The sequence below is a fragment of the Sebastes fasciatus genome, chromosome 7 (genome assembly GCF_043250625.1).
Source record: "Sebastes fasciatus isolate fSebFas1 chromosome 7, fSebFas1.pri, whole genome shotgun sequence".
Taxonomy (NCBI): domain Eukaryota; kingdom Metazoa; phylum Chordata; class Actinopteri; order Perciformes; family Sebastidae; genus Sebastes; species Sebastes fasciatus.
In genome coordinates, this window is record NC_133801.1 from 33,815,300 (window position 1) to 33,831,826 (window position 16,527).

At 38.3% G+C, this 16,527-nt stretch overlaps 1 protein-coding gene across 6 annotated transcripts in view; it reads right to left on the bottom strand.

Moving 5' to 3' along the window:
* cntn5 (contactin 5) overlaps window positions 1-16,527 on the bottom strand; it is a 179,035-nt gene that overhangs the window by 65,871 nt on the left and 96,637 nt on the right. For 4 of the 6 annotated variants that reach the window (XM_074640435.1, XM_074640434.1, XM_074640433.1 and 1 more), the window contains exons 7-8: window positions 12,917-13,012; window positions 4,920-5,123 (exon numbers count right to left, since the gene is read on the bottom strand). In XM_074640435.1, coding sequence (XP_074496536.1) covers window positions 4,920-5,123; window positions 12,917-13,012 — 300 coding nt within the window. Of the gene's footprint in view, window positions 1-4,919; window positions 5,124-12,916; window positions 13,013-14,239; window positions 14,449-14,502; window positions 14,704-16,527 lie in introns of those variants that run through there. The other 2 variants (XM_074640436.1, XM_074640437.1) reach the window with 2 other exon arrangements.

Here is a 16,527-nt window from a genome sequence, read left to right on the forward strand (position 1 = left end):
CAAGGTAAAACGTGACACTGACACGCTATCCTCTGGTGGACAGGTGGGTGTATTACACGCTTTGGCATGATATCGAGCTGCTCGGAAGCACTAACGCAGGATTACTTTTAATTCTTTACGAATTTAGACCGGCTGTAAAATATATATAAAACACTTCCCCATGCAATAGTCAAATTGTAATAGTTTACTAACAATTCCCTCTTACTTTCTCCACCTCCATATGTTTTAATTGTCACATCACTACTGTTGTACTCATTGAGGAAGTAGCCCCAACGATCCTCCATCTACACTGCAATAGCAATGTAGCCATGTTTTATGTAAGGAACATCATTAACATTACACACAATGCTGTAATATACCAGACAACTTCTGACAATTTGACTTTAAATATTGATTTTTGATGATTTCTTCTTGGGGTTAATGTAGTAAATAAGGAAAATGTCATGTTCATTATGGCTGCATGTTTGCAATAAACACAATACATTCAAAATACTTTTTTTGGAATTCTAATTTTAAAAAGCATTGAAGGGAGCAGTTCTTTCACTCCAGATTCATATTTCCATGATACTGTTCTTAACCATAACAGTGGTGTATTTATAGTAAAGACCGTAAGCTGGTGCTTTTTTAATAGCAGCATGTGTACGTTCAGGGTAAAGGACAAGGACTTGTTTTGACTACACCACTGAGCATATGTTGGCTAGTAAATGATCATTCTGACATCCAATATGGCTGTGGGCCTATGGTCTACAATAACAATTTATAGAGCAGTACAGAAAACATGCCCATATGGAGAGGACACGTGCCTGCGAACATTATGTTTCATTGATATCACTGTCGCTGTGGAGAGAGAAAATGTCTCATTACAACAATAACACCACGAGTACTGCAGTCCAACTGGAGGCTTTACCACTCATCTGGATGTAAAAACAATGGTTAACAGTGGGGCAGTCAATCGATTAAAATATTTTGATTAATCGCATGATTGTTCATAGATAATCGCGATTAATCGCACATTTTTTATCTGTTCAAAATGCACCTTAAAGGGAGATTTGTCAAGTATTTAATACTCTTATCAACATGGGAGTGGACAAATATGCTGCTTTATGCAAATGTATGTATATATTTATTATTGGGAATCAATTAACAACACAAAACAATGACACATATTGTCCAGAAACCCTCACAGGTACTGCATTTAGCGTAAAAAAAAATATGCTCAAATCATAACATGGCAACAACAGCTGTCAGTGTGTCAGTGTGCTGACTTGAAGATGACTTGCCCCAAACTGCATGTGATTATCATAAAGTGGGCATGTCTGTAAAGGGGAGACTCGTGGGTACCCATAGAACCCATTTACATTCACATATCTTGAGGTCAGAGGTCATGGGCCCCCTTTGAAAATGGCCATACCAGTTTTTCCTCGCCAAAATTTAGCGTAACTTTGGAGCGTTATTTAACCTCCTTCACGACAAGCTAGTATGACATGGTTGGTATCAATGGATCCATTAGATTTGATGATGCTAGTATCTTCACTTTAGCTTTAAAACCGAGCCAGCAACCTCCGAAAGATCGGCGGCCTGTCAGATTTTTAAGAGGTTTATTAAAATGCGTTAAAGAAATTAGTGGCGTTAAAACAAATTTGTGTTAACGCGTTATTATCCTGTTAACTTTGACAGCCCTGGTTAAAAGCCCAATTTTTTTGGCAAATATAAATTTGAGGTATTTACATAGAAAGTAATTGAAGAGTTTTAGTTATGAATAGATAATACACATAGTTTGACAATTCAACCATTAAAATAAGTTGATGATAAACATTTGCTAACAAAAGCAATGCTTCAATGCTAAACAGTCAAATAAATAATAAGACATACGGATTATTTTATAATCTGGCATTTACAAAATGACATGATAGACAATGTCAATTATCAGATTTTTTTCATGAACAGTGATATCATTTTGCTATAGCATTCCTTTTGATCAACGAACAACTGCTTGTGTTCTGATTCAGAGCCATTTCAAAGTTGCTGCTATCCACAGTAATATTATGCACTTACTAGAAAATAAATAATCATAAATCAAAGGCAGTGTGTTTCTGAGATGAACTGTATATCTTGTTTTAAAACAGTGCATTAGTGCAGAGTTCAGTGCTTAGCCCCGCTCTGCTCAAGGTGGATTGTGAATTGCCGATCAATGGCTTCCAGCGGGGTATAATGGAGCCCAGATGCTTGTTTTGATTAAGAGAGTCGGGGCTGGAGCTGACAGTGGTGAGCCGCACACACAGATCCAGCTTGAACTGTCTGCTGTGTAATAATCGCTCACTTTTACTGAGGCACAGATTGCAGCGTCTGATTGGTCAGACTCCAATGACTGAGGGGGTGCACACGGCCTGGGGAACATTTGGGTGTCTGCTGTGAAGTGTGCCAATGCAATTTTCAGCATTTTAGACCCCAAACTCACAATATAGAAGCCTGCTGAACACGACGAGATGTGCAGAGCGAGGCTGGCCAAGGCATTTCTTGGCATAATGGAGCTACAGCTGTAGAGGGTTTGATTTGGCCATGTTGTGTTGCAGGTGAGAGTGCTGTCCTTTAGCCCCCGGCTATCATGGCCACATTATGGATGGACAACACTATATGGATGCTGCAAACTTGATTACTCTTCCATCACTCATCCATAAAAAATTAACACGACAAAATTAGGGCTGTCAAAGTTGACGTGATAATAATGCGTTAATGCAAATTTGTTTTCAACGCAATTCATTTCTTTAAAGCAGCAGTGGGTAAAAATGGGGCAAATATGATTAAAAAAAGTTATATTTATAAAACGGTCACTATATTCTGACAGTAGTGCATGAGACAGGTAATCTGAAAAAAATCATGTGCCTCTGTGTCCTCCGGTGCTCCTAACGGCATCTGCAGGATTTCACAGACCGGAGGAAAACAACCAATCAGAGTTGAGCTGGAGTCAGCCGTCCAGCTTCCGTCTATGAGAGCCACGAGTCAATCACTCACGAATCAAACGGTCAAACTAGGCAGCGCTGATCAAATATGAATCAATATTCTATTATTGTAATGCCTATTTCTCGCCTAAAATGTTTTCAGAAACATCTTGTAGTGTACTGTTTAGCTGTATAATGAGAAGGTTTGTGACCCGGCGGCCATGTTGAGATCTGTTGAGGAAATACTAAGCACCGCCAATAGGAATGCTCTCTTTCTGAAATGACCTGTGATTGGTCAAAGATTTTTTAAAGCCTGTAAACAGAGCCATGAACTGATGCAGAAGTCTAGTTATCTCTCAGAACACTTGAATTACAATATACTGAAAGGTTATTATGGAATTTTTGCCCAATGATGACAGAAAATTGTTGCCAATTGAAGCTTATCATGTCATACTTTCTTTTCGCGAAGGAGGCTAAACCCTTCAAACTTGTGCTACATTTTTGTGAGGAAAACCAGGCATAGACATTTTCAAAGGGGTCCCTTGATCTGAAAATGGGTTCTATGGGTACCCAGAAGTCTCCCCTTTACAGACATGCCCACTTTATGATAATCACATGCAGTTTGGGACAAGACATAGTCAAGTCAGCACACTGACACACTGACAGCTGTTGATGCCTGTTTGGCTGCAGTTTGCCATGTTATGATTTGTACATATGTTTTATGCTAAATGCAGTACCTGTGAGGGTTTCTGGACAATATTTGTCATTGTTTTGTGTTGTTACTTGATTTCCAGTAATAAATATATACATACATTTGCATAAAGCAGCATATTTGCCCACTCCCATGTCGACAATAGTACAATAAATCTTGACAAATCTCCCTTTAAGGTACATTTTGAACGGATAAAAAATGTGTTGCAATTAATCATGATTAATTATGGACAATCATTTGATTGATCGCGATTAAATATTTAAATATAAAAATTTTAAACAGCCCTACAAACAAATCTTTCTCTATCCAACCATAAACCACATTCAAACTCTGACAGCAGACTGACCACGTGCCTTTCTGACTGTATTTTGCATCTCAGCTAATAGGAGAAACAAACCAAATTAGCACGGCTATGTGCTAAGTATTATGTACGTCTCTGAGGGCCATTTCATACAAGGTTATGCAAATGCAGAGTAGGAATCTTGCTGGAAGGGATGTAATCCTTAAGAGGTGAATTTGTGTTGCAACATTTGGAACAAACCTGGTTCCGAGGCACAGAGGCCCTTTCACAGAGCTTCACTGGGGATGTAATCTCAGTGGCTCTTTGAAAACCTTGACAATGACAGGCACCTGTGTGAAGTGATGGACGTTTCTCTGTGTAGTCAGATGTAAAAAGGCCTGTAGGTGAAATCCACACCTGAATCCAACAAACAGCTCCGCAGCATGGCTCCTGAGAGGCTAGTATAAAAGAGTGAAATCCCATCCACAGCAAGGGCCATTGATTCAGTTAATTTTATGCTGGAAAATGATTTCCCTGACGGCCGGTTTCACCAAAGCACATTGTGAGCGAAGAAGGCTCCCCACACTAATGTTAAAGAATTGCTCACTATCTATTTACGGTGTGTATGGAATTCATAACGCCCTCCGCTAACATGAGGCTCAGTGGAAAGCAGACGGCCGACCCACTTTTATTAACCTATCTGATCTGACATTTTTTTATCCAAATGCATTATGATACAATAAAATGCACCAGCAGAATATAAAATAAGCTTTTAGATTTTCATCTGCGCTAAACAAGTTCAGAGGGAGGAAGTAATAGATCTAAAAATAAATAAATAAATAAATGTTACACTTTCAAACAGAGAGAGGCCTGCGATATTTTCTGCGTGGTTTATCCAATGAAATCCATTAGATTTGTCTGCCTGGGGCATTTATACAAATCAGGGGCCTATCGGGTGTGAGAGGTGCTATAAATCTGAGAGCCTCACCGTCGGTTTTCAGCGTTAGAGGTGTCGGAGGGCTCAGCACCCTCGCATTCGTCACCGTGTTCTTCACCAGACAGATGTAGCTTCCTACGTCCGACGGCTGCACCTTGGAGATGTACAGGTTTCCTGTGTCCTGGGAGATGAAGCGCCGACTGTCCTCAGCAACGAATGAAGGGAACTCATTAAACACCCAGCTGTAGATGATCTCTGTAAGAGCAAGTGGAGAACACAGAGATTAAAAGAAATGCAGAACCTGTCTTAGTGCTCATTTATACTGTCTTTATGTTTGTAATACTCCTCCAGTGTATGCACTCTTTCACATCTAGCCTCAGTCTCTCCTTTTAAGCTAGTAATAATATTCTAAATAGTCAATCCTTTTAGAATAATAATAGATGGTAAACACTAGGGCTGTCAATCGATTCAAATATTTAATCGCAAATGAATCGCACATGTTTTATCTGTTCAAAATGTACCTTAAAGGGAAATTTGTCAAGTATTTAATACTCTTATCAACATGGTAGTGGACAAATATGCTTGCTTTTTGCAAATGTATGTATATATTTATTTATGAAAATCATTTAACAACACAAAACAATGACGCATATTGTCCAGAAACCCTCACAGGTACTGCATTTAGCATAGCAAAATTTGCTCGTGGACTCGTGGGTCCCCATAGAACCCGTTTTCATTCACATATCTTGAGGTCAGCTGTCAAGCAGACCGCTTTAAAAATGGCCATGACAGTTTTTCCTCGCCAAGTTTGGAGAGCTTTTTAGCCTCCTTCGCGACGAGCTCATATGACACCGTTGATACCAATGGATTCCTTAGGTTTTCTAGTTTCATATGAATCCAGTATCTTCTCTCTAGCTTTAAAAGCTAGAACATCCGAAAGATCGATTGTGTTAATACATTAAAGAAATTAGTGTCGTTAAAACGAAATTTGTGTTATCGCGTTAACTTTGACAGCCCTACTTTATGCAGAACAGTATAATGTGTCAATTTTGACAAGGGATGGGTATCGTTAATATTTGAACAGAACGACTACTCTTACCGATGCTGCTTATCGATGAATACTTTAACGGGAATCTTAATGTTGTAGTTTTTTAAGAGAAAAAATTAAACAGATTAATAACAGAATTAACATTGCTTTATTTTGTCAAATATACTCTATATGAATTGACATTCGAGTAGCAACTGCAACAGTATTGTTTTGACCAAATCACTTATGATGTGATAATTAACATGCAAAATGAATAAAATAAAAAATATTTATAGTATAAGAAACGGTTTGAACAAATCACTACTATAAACTATGATGTGATGATGGTGGATGGGGCAAGGGAGGGATGAACTATGAGCTAGTCTGTTGAAAACTGTGCATTCCTCCACCTGTATCTGATTCACTTTGGCCAGATGTTATGACAGATTGCTCGTGTTTCCGCCCTTACAAGCAAAAGACTTGTTTGGCAACGAGCATTGTCTGCATCGACTTGGCTGAATTATAACCACACTTTGGACCGTGTTGTTCTCTCTGCCACTGTCGCTAAGAGCAAGGTCTCTGGTCTGTGTGTGTGTGTGTGTGTGTGTGTGTGTGTGTGTGTGTGGGGGAGAGAGATGCACAGGCTGAGACAGAGATCTCTCCCCTGTGTTGGAAAATGCATCATTGACAAATGTTTTAATCTTATTACAAATTAGAAAAACAATTAGAAAGTTTGTGAGATCAAAGTAAAAGATAACGTTTATATAGCCTAAATAAATAGGAAATCAAATGTCTTAATGTCTCCAATACTGATAGCGGGACTGTTAACGTCATGGTGCTGTTGTTGTGCATGTGCTATTGTTTATGTCCGTCAGCGTTTATGTTCGTCGACGGTGAGCTGTATTCATATACAGCGCCATTGAACTGACTATCTAACAAGCCACACATCGCTACTGCGGTATGAACCCAAAGTAAACAGACTGTGCTGTGATTTAATTGCAATAAACGGATCAAAATGATGCCGAAATAACGACATTATGGTGTTGATTTGTAAAAAGACCGAATTCATGCTTTGTCAAGTCTGTCCGCAACACAACAAGCAAACAACTTTTAATATGCTGGTTTTCTGAATGGAGTTCGGATCGATCAATGCCAGGCTATGCTAACATTGGAGCTACTCCATCAACACTCAACATAACGTCATCTACGCATTAAATATGACAGCGACGTTGTTGTACACGGATCAAAAGTGAAGCCGAAATAACAACATAATGATGCTGAGTAGTAAAAAGTCTGAATTCATGCTTTGTCGGGTCTGTTACCAAGACGACAAGCAAACAACTTTTAAAATGCTTCTTATCTGAATGGAGTATAGTATGTATATATTGTTACACGACATTTATATGATGAATGCTTTTGATACACATGCTTTAATAAAAAACTGAAATTCTGTTAACCTTGCATACTGTATGTCATGCTAATACCTTTTCACCTTGTATAAAATGTAGCCTATAATATACTGACTAGTAAATGTTACCATTTACTATTACTGAATCAAATATTAAGATTTAAGTGGAAAAAACTGTTCACAAAACACAATAGACATGACCACTGACTATCTGTGTAACAATTTAGCCACAAATTCACATACTGACCATATAGCCTACGGTCCAGCCATATACTCGGTTTTGACCGAGTCTTGTTTGGTGACGTTTGTGACGTGTTTTCTGTACTTATGTTACATTGTTTCCGTACATATTTTACTTAGTTTCCGTACTTATTTTAAGCCCAACCATGATGTTTTTCCTAAACCTCACTAAGTGGTTTTGTTAAACTGTGGCCGTGGCTGTAGTTGTGTTGCGCACAAAGGAAAAATGAAATGCGTTCTCATGACACGCAGAATGTCCTTGTAATGTTGTGCTATTTATACGCCTTCCCTTGAGATAGGGTTGATAGTTCGGGTTTGTCACATGCATGTCAGTTCTGTATATACTGTTTCAACTGATGTGAAATAACAAACATTAAGAAAATTATTAACCACTGACAATCTAGCACAGCATTGATAACGCTGTTAATCACTGCTCAAAACTTAGGAATATTCATTTAAAGAAGTAATGAGTATGGGATTTGTACAGCAACAAAGGATCAGCCTGCTCAGCAGCATAAAATGCCTGCCACTCTATACCAAGTCTAGAAAAAATAATACAGAGGCCCCTAAAAGGTGAACAAATAATCAGGGCCTTAATGAGCCTGTTGTTTGCAGCGGGGTCATTTTAATTAATTGGTGATGCAATCAGAAAGGTAAAACTGGCGTAACTCAGATTCCAGGGTGGATTGGTAACAGTGAGCTAGGCTGAGTGTGTGTGTGTGTGTGTGTGTGTGTGTGTGTGTGTGTGCATATGTAATCTGACCAAAAAAAGACAGGGCACAGAAAATTCAGACTTTATATCTAATAATCTTTGACAGATTATTAAGGTATTTGCATCTAGGTTGACTCTTTTATATTTTATTCATGAATAACAGTGTGTGATAGTGTAGAATATAAACTCCTGATCCCTGCTAGACTTGGCAGCACAGCTGTGCTTATGTATTTAGTATTCTTTACGATGCATGCTGATGCACAAATTAAGTTGGCAAAAAAGAAAGATTACACAATTGCTGAGAACAAAATGTGGGTTTGCATAAAAAAAAAAAGGCGAAAAGAAAAAAAAGAGCTTGTGATAGTTGGCAAAGTGACCCTGAATGGGAATAAGCGGGTAATAAAATGGATGGCTGCAATATGACTATGATGAACACAGAGTAGACTTTGACCGCATGCTGTTTGCTTTGTGTCTGACGATCATAGTTCTACACAGCCACATCCATCATTATATTAAAAAAAAAAGATGACTGTCAAACTCAGGGATAAATTAATCTAGTCAATATTGCCTAACAATATTTATTGTGTGTCTGTTCTGGCAAAAAACTGACTGCTATATTTTCTTTAGACTATCAATGTCCTCTCAGTAAATAATGAATAACTTCTGTTTCAAAGATTCTCAGATCTGAAAGATGTGAAGTCGATTCAGCACTCGATGTGAGTTCAAAGTCAGTGGCTGCAATAAGGTAGAAAACGGACTCAAATATGTGGCACTTTTCAAATACTGTATTGTCAACAGATTAATTTGCAATGTCAGCATCGTCTTGCTTAATCTACTGAGAGGAATGGGGCACAGAGTCGTAAACCAGATTGTCAGCTACGACACAAACTAGTCCAACTGTTCCCTATAAAATAGAGAATGACAACATATAGAATATAGAATAATAAACAACGCTACAACGAATTTGAATTATCAAAGACACCGGAGGTCCAAAAGGTTTTATTCAAACTACTTTAGCTTCATAAAAGTAAAACACTATTTACCAAAGATTCACATAAAAATTCCCAAGCGCTCAAAGCCATGAAATGAAAAATAATAAACGTTTCACATCTCAGTGATTCCAAATTATTTTCACTCATGAGTCCTATCTAATTTAAGTGTCATTTTAATGTCTCTGAATCCTCCCACAACCAATTTAACCCAAACATTGTTTAACACTCCCTATACGAGGTGAATTTTCTATTGTGACACGGTCTGACTCACCGAGGCATTCATCACACCGCCAAATGTTATGGCTGTGGCATTATTTTTTAATTATTGTTTTGCTGTCGGAGATCGTTTTTCATTTCATGTCAGCGACGTTGAACAAATAAATTATAATCTTACCTGTATTGTGTATTTGAGCCTAATCTGTAAACATGAGAAATAAGCATCAAAATAACGGCTCGACAGCCTGTTGAGGCTTGCCTGCTATTTACCAATATTTAGAGGTAAATATTCTAGTAACGTATTAATTTATACGTGACAGAGCTGAGTGTAGTATGATTATTATAAGACCACTGTTTGTAGAGATGAATACAGCCAAAACTAAAGCTGTAAAAGCTAAGAGGCTCATTTTCTAATAGTTTTTAGCTGAAGGATCATTTAAGCTTGTAAAATATGAATAAATGTTTTCTTCCAACAATATTAGCCAAGGTTGCCTTATCAAGGACTTTGTATCCCACTGCGGCTACACTTTAAATAGCCTACATTTGTTATCACACAAACACAGTGGAAGGGAATAAGGAAACCTTCCAAAGCCTTTGATAGCATTTGTTTCACAATGTTATTACATGGCAGTAATATTCAATATACTTCAGTTATCCTGGGCTTTAAGTGGCATAAGTGTCGCTTCTTATTTGTTTACCGTCTTTGCTTCATAAATGCCGATATGACAACCTCTGTCACAATTTATTTGGCGCCTTCATTCAGACAATAAAAACAAAGATTAAAGGATTAAAATGACTCGCTGCAGTGTTTCAATGTCACACTAGGCTTTTGATGTTGAGGTTATTTGATGATATGTGACGTTAAATCTCATTGTTCTAAATTGCACTTTTAGCGGTTGACTGATTATTTCTATAACATATTCTGTATTGATCCGGTCGGGTCAATCTGATACAACCAATGCAACACAAGGGTTACAGCGTGTCATCGGGACCGAAAAGCAGGGTCAATTTAACGCTTACTGCAGCAAGACTGTAACACACTTAAATGACAGAAAATCACTATTCCCATTATACTCATCTCACTCCATAACGTCATCTACAGTGTTGGTTTTTGATTTTATGTCAATCACTGTTTTAACCGTTCGAGAGAAAACCTTCATAGATGTCATAGATGCTCACAAGCCCCCTGTGATCTGACTCACATGTTCTGGTCGTGCCCCAAATTGACCCAATTCTGGCAATCGTTTTTTGATGCGGTCTCAGAAATTGAATGGCTTAAAATCCCCCCATCCATTTACGTAGCTATGTTTGGTAGACATCCAGACGGAATCACTCCAACAACTATCCAAACTAACGTTATCGCGTTCACCTCCTTAATTGCCCGCAGGAAAATTTTACTTCTATGGAAGTCCAACCTGCCACCTTCATTGAAATCATGGCGACTCAATATTCTGTCTCTCCTAACATTGGAGAAAAATTCAATTTACACTGAGATGTTCCTCCGATAGATTTTACTCTCACTGGAGACCATTGATCAATTATGTTGGCTTCCCTCATAGTAGGGTGCCACAGTAAGGATGCGTCTTGTATCTAGCTGCGTTGAGGGCGGGTTTTGCTGCCTGTCTGCCACACGACCCCCTGTATAAGATCCTTGTGTCTGTCTACAGATTTCAATAGTCCAACATTACGGCCTGATTGTCAACAACCACAATTTAATTATTTTTATGCTTGTTTTGGTGTCTGTATTATTATGACTTTTTTATTATATATTATTATTATTATTATTATTATTTCTTTTATTTATTTATCATGATTAGTGATAAGGGATATATAAATAGTCAGGAGTATATGTCACATAGAAGTGGTGTACATCATCTGAAAGCTGGGAACCTGCCATTAACCATTCCCATGCTCTATTATGTCTCATAATTTGTTGCAGCGATTTTTGGGTTGATAACATTTGTTACACAGATTTGGTGCTAAATTTAACCATTTTTTCCCACTCAAGAATGGATACAAAATTATCAATAATCCATCAAAAATACCACATTAAGACACCAAGACCCTGCACTTTTAGTCCTTCAACAGATTTCACAATGGCGGCGGCGTCACAAACTTTCTCATTTTACAGGTAAACCATAAACTACAAGATATTTCTGAAAACATTTGATGCATTACAGTAACATAATATTGATTCATATTTGATCAGCGCTGCCTAGTTTGACCGTTTGGTCGGAGTTCGCAAGTGATTGACAGCAGACCTCAGATCAGCTCTTACTGCTTGTTTTCCTCTGGTCTGTGAAATCTTGCAGATGCCGTTAGGAGCACCAAAGGACACCGAAGGACAACGGAGGACACAGAGGAACATCATTTTTTTCAGGTTACCTGTTTCATGTACTACTGTCAGGATATAGCGACCGTTTTATAAAAATAACTTTTTTTTAAACATATTTGCTCCAATCTCGCCTACTGCAGCTTTAATAAAATTCTATGTTTAAGATGCCAAATTTTTCATGTGTACCACATTATCTCAATCACTCCAAAGAGGAAAAGGGTTTGGGGGGGTTAGGAAATATGTCTCTAGGATAACATTGTTTCAAACTATGTAAAATACCAGTCCCTTTATAGTTGTACTCTTGAACTATACCTTTTGTGTCAATAAAACAATTGAACATCCAGAGAAAACCTTAGCTAAGGTTGAATAATAAAAGCATGTATGTACTGTAGTTTGATCTGTAAGTGGAGTGTGAACAATGACATACAACACCTGTGCTGTGATTGATGGGGAACTTTAAGGATGAGAATCATCCGCACTACACTTTAATCTGTCAATCATTAAGCGTCATTAATCGTTAATTATCTCAGTTTTTTACCGGCTACTCTGTCACTGACTGTCTGCTTGCTATCATGTCATTCAGAATGGCATCCAGAAAACGTTGAGCTGAAGAGCACTTAGCGAACATTCCCACGGGTGCAGTGCAGCGGTACGACGGAGCAGATGCAAACAGAAAGCCTGGATGATTCATGGCTCACATAAGAGGACAACTGTAGAGAGGGATGTTCAAGATGTGCCATTAAAGAGCGGTGCCTATGCTCTGGCTATGCGAAATAATTGTCTGTGTAACATTTCTTTTCATTTCTAATGACCCAGCAAATTTGATCGCTGAGAATCTGTGCTTTGGCTCTGTTGTCGCCATAACTTATCGTACTCATCATTTGAATAGCATGGATGGATGAAGAAGAGAGCAGACGGGTACAAAAACTAACCATCGAAATACAATAAATAAATAAATAATGAAAACATCATTCACCTTGGCACAGTAATAATATTACTTGTTGTCATTGGAATCGTGATGAATAGTGATGAGTTCATTGACAATCCCAGTGAGGCAGTGAAGAGTAGAATATATAGTTTTTTCCTTCCGGCTGTGCCTGAAGGGTCTAACGTCTTACCTGGTGAGTGGGGAGGAGGGGTACACATGAGTACCACACCTTGGCCTTCACGCACAGAAACCCCACCTCTGGTCTTCCCACTGAAAGCACCGAGATCTGGAACAGCAAAGACAATCTTTCTCAGCAAACACAGTAAATATATAAAGAGTTATGATACACAGCAGAAGTGGTGAGTTGGTGGCACAAGGAGACAACTTTCGTCCACCGTCTGATTCCTGATGGTGGAACCTCGGGCTTGCCTTGGTCATATGTGTTCACACTGGGGCTGTCAAAGATAACGTGACAATAATGAGTTAACGCAAATTTGTTTTAACGCCACTAATTTATTAAACGCATTAACTCAACTTGCTATTTTTAGGTTGTAGAGACTCAGATTTAAATCTAGAGTGAAGATACTTACATTATCTGAAACTAGAATACCTCAGGATCCATCGGTACCAACCATGTCATACTATGGTGTCACGAAAGAGGCTAAATAACGCTCCAAACTTATGCAATATTTTTGCGACGGAAAAACTGTCATGGCCATTTTCAAAGGGGTCCCTTGACCTCTGACCTCAAGATACGTGAATGTAAATGGGTTCTATGGGTACCCACGAGTCTCCCCTTTACACACATGCCCACTTTATGATAATCACATGCAGTTTGGGGCAAGTCATAGTCAAGTCAGCACACTGACTCACTGACAGCTGTTGTTGCCTGTTGGGCTGCAGTTTGCCGTGTTATGATTTGAACATATTTTTTATACTAAATACAGTACCGTTGAGGGTTTCTGGACAATATCTTGTCATTGTTTTGTGTTGTTAATTGATTCCAGTAATAAATATATACATATATTTGCATAAAGCAAGCATATTTGCATAAAGCAAGCATATTTGCACTCCAATGTTGATAAGTGTACTAAATACCTGACAATGGACTATGGACAATCATGCCATTAATTGCAATTACACATTTTAATCGATTAACAGCCTTAGTTCGTACACACGTTGGTTGTGTTCAGAGCTTCTTGCTACGGCTAGGCCATATGGAGAAAATCAAATATCACAATTTTTGAACAAATACCTTGATGTCGATATTGAGTCGATAGTGTAGGATTGACTATTGGTGCTTTCACAAAATATGTACACAAAGACATTTTTTAATACATAATCATCAGTGGATATAATGACTGTGTTAAGGCAAATATAATAAATAAAAGAACAGCTAGAACAGTCAGAAAATTACACCACTTTACTGTAAATGCAGCCTTGGTTCCATAAACTGATGAGACAACACTTACTGACAATAAATTGCACTTAAAGGGAGCTACAGTGTGCAGACCTTCTTATATGTTTTTCATTGCTGTCTTCTGCTGGTCCAGCACCGGCCTATTACAGTTTTGGATGTGCGCGACATCCTTACATTGTTTGACAAAACTTAGTGCCATACGATATGCAAAATCTAATCTCATATCACAATATCAATATTATTGATATATTGCCCAGCCCTACGTCTCGCCCTTGTTGCTGCACAGGCCACTCCTACTGATCATCATCATGGTAATTGAAATTAATTGTGGGTCTCTCCTTTACATGACATACTACCTTCTTCTGCATTGGACGAATATCATGTACGTCAAAATTCTCCAAAATGAACGTATCTAGGGAAGCCTGTGCCACAACAAGATGACAAGCAAACCCTAAAGTTGTTAAAACAATCCTGTAATAACAGTCCTTCTTTGAACTGGTGTCTTAGTGTAAGGTTAACAACAGAATTATTGCTGAAAGAAGTTTAGATGTTTTCTCAATTAACATTCATGCTGTTTGGAAGTGTACGCTCTAGAATTGACATGTGATGAATCATAATTCAATTCATAACAGATGAATTGTTAGATTAAAGTTCCCATATTGTAAAAAGTGAGATTTTCATGTCTTGTATATTATAGAGCAGGTTTAAGTGCCTAGCAACGCAATTCTCTTGCAATTCCGTTGAAATGCACTAAAACGGAGTGTTTCAGACAGAGGGTAAATACATGCATATTCAGGCAGACTGTATGAGGAAAATAATGTGTTTTTTGAACATTACAGCATGTAAACATGTTCTATTAGAAACACAAAATACAAGTATGAACCTGAAAATTAGCACAATATGGGACCTTTAAATCATCCGTAAGATATTGATTTTTCTTAACCAAACTCATTTGCTAACATTAATTTGAATGTATTAATGTGCCAGTTTTTGTTTTTACCTTGTTGTTTTTTTCTGTGGAAGTAGAACAAAGCAAGTTTAATCTGAAATCCCAGATCAGCAGCCTTCTAGACCTTGATACCCCCTGCTTAATTCACAGCTGAAGCAATGCCAGAGTGTGCAAACATAGCGACAGGCTGCTGACCCAGGGCGGGTCTATGTGTCTCCACCACTTTCATTTCATCACTTTGAGAGGCAGTGTTTACCATTACCCTGGAACTGTTGGATAATTATGCCTTCCAGCGACTTGTGAAACCTGCATTACTTCTAAATTTTCTGGCACATTAAATAATCATCATAGTTCATGGGCTTCATCTTAAAATGTAGCACAAAGTCAATTTCCTGTCCAAACATCAGTGTGTGATCTCTTGTCATATTTCTGTACTGGTCACTGAACTTTAAAAAAAACATTCTAGTTTGAAAGAAAAAGATAAAAGATAATTACAAAAAAAATTACAAAACAAAAGGTTAATTTGAACCATTTAAAAAAAAAAAAAAAGGTAAGAAGAAATAGCTCAACCATGTAAAAAAAAGAATAGAGGAAGAGTAAATATGTCATGTGGTTCACTGCACTTCTTCAGTAGAATGAACCAGGAGAGTAGCCTGTCATACAACCTGGATTCACAAGCATTCATTCCACATCACAAATCAATCTGCCATGCAGAACACTTCCTGTGCTTAAAGAAAGGCATATCCAACTCGGAATAGAGTGCAATGTTGGAACAACAACACACAAAGCTCAAATTTCTGAAATGCCGATGACTGTATCCTCTCTCTCTCCCAATGCTGTTTAAAATGAGATGTGAGTGATTGAACCTTTTACTTTAAGCTTTCCCACAGATTGGTCTGTCAATTCAATGTTAGGTGACTCCATTCAAACTGATGCAGCTGGTCTATCCGTACTGTAATGTGTTTGATACTGGCCCCTGACTTGCTGTCTTGGACTGCTATCCTAGTGATACTCAATCAGGGCTGCAGACTAAATTCTTACATTGGTTGCACTGGTGCGCCTAAGTTTTTTAATTTAGGTGGACCAGCACATAATTTAGGTGGACCAGCACATAATTTAGGTGCACCTAGGCATACTAATTTTGAAAAATAATTTTGACCGTTGACCGACCCTCGTTAACCGATTATTAACCGTTAACCGACAAGATTAGTGCCTCGCATGAGCACAACAGACAACGGAGTCCCCAGTTCACCGTCCGGGAGCGTTAACTTAGCAGCTACGATGCTGCGTGTAGTGTCGCGGACATGCAGCCACTTTCCCAGTAAAAGTCTCCACCGCACATTTAGTTTAGTTTAGCAGGTTGCCCGCTGTGTGTCTGCCCGGCATAACGACACTCTGTCTACCCAGATTAACGATAGCAATTGTCCGACAA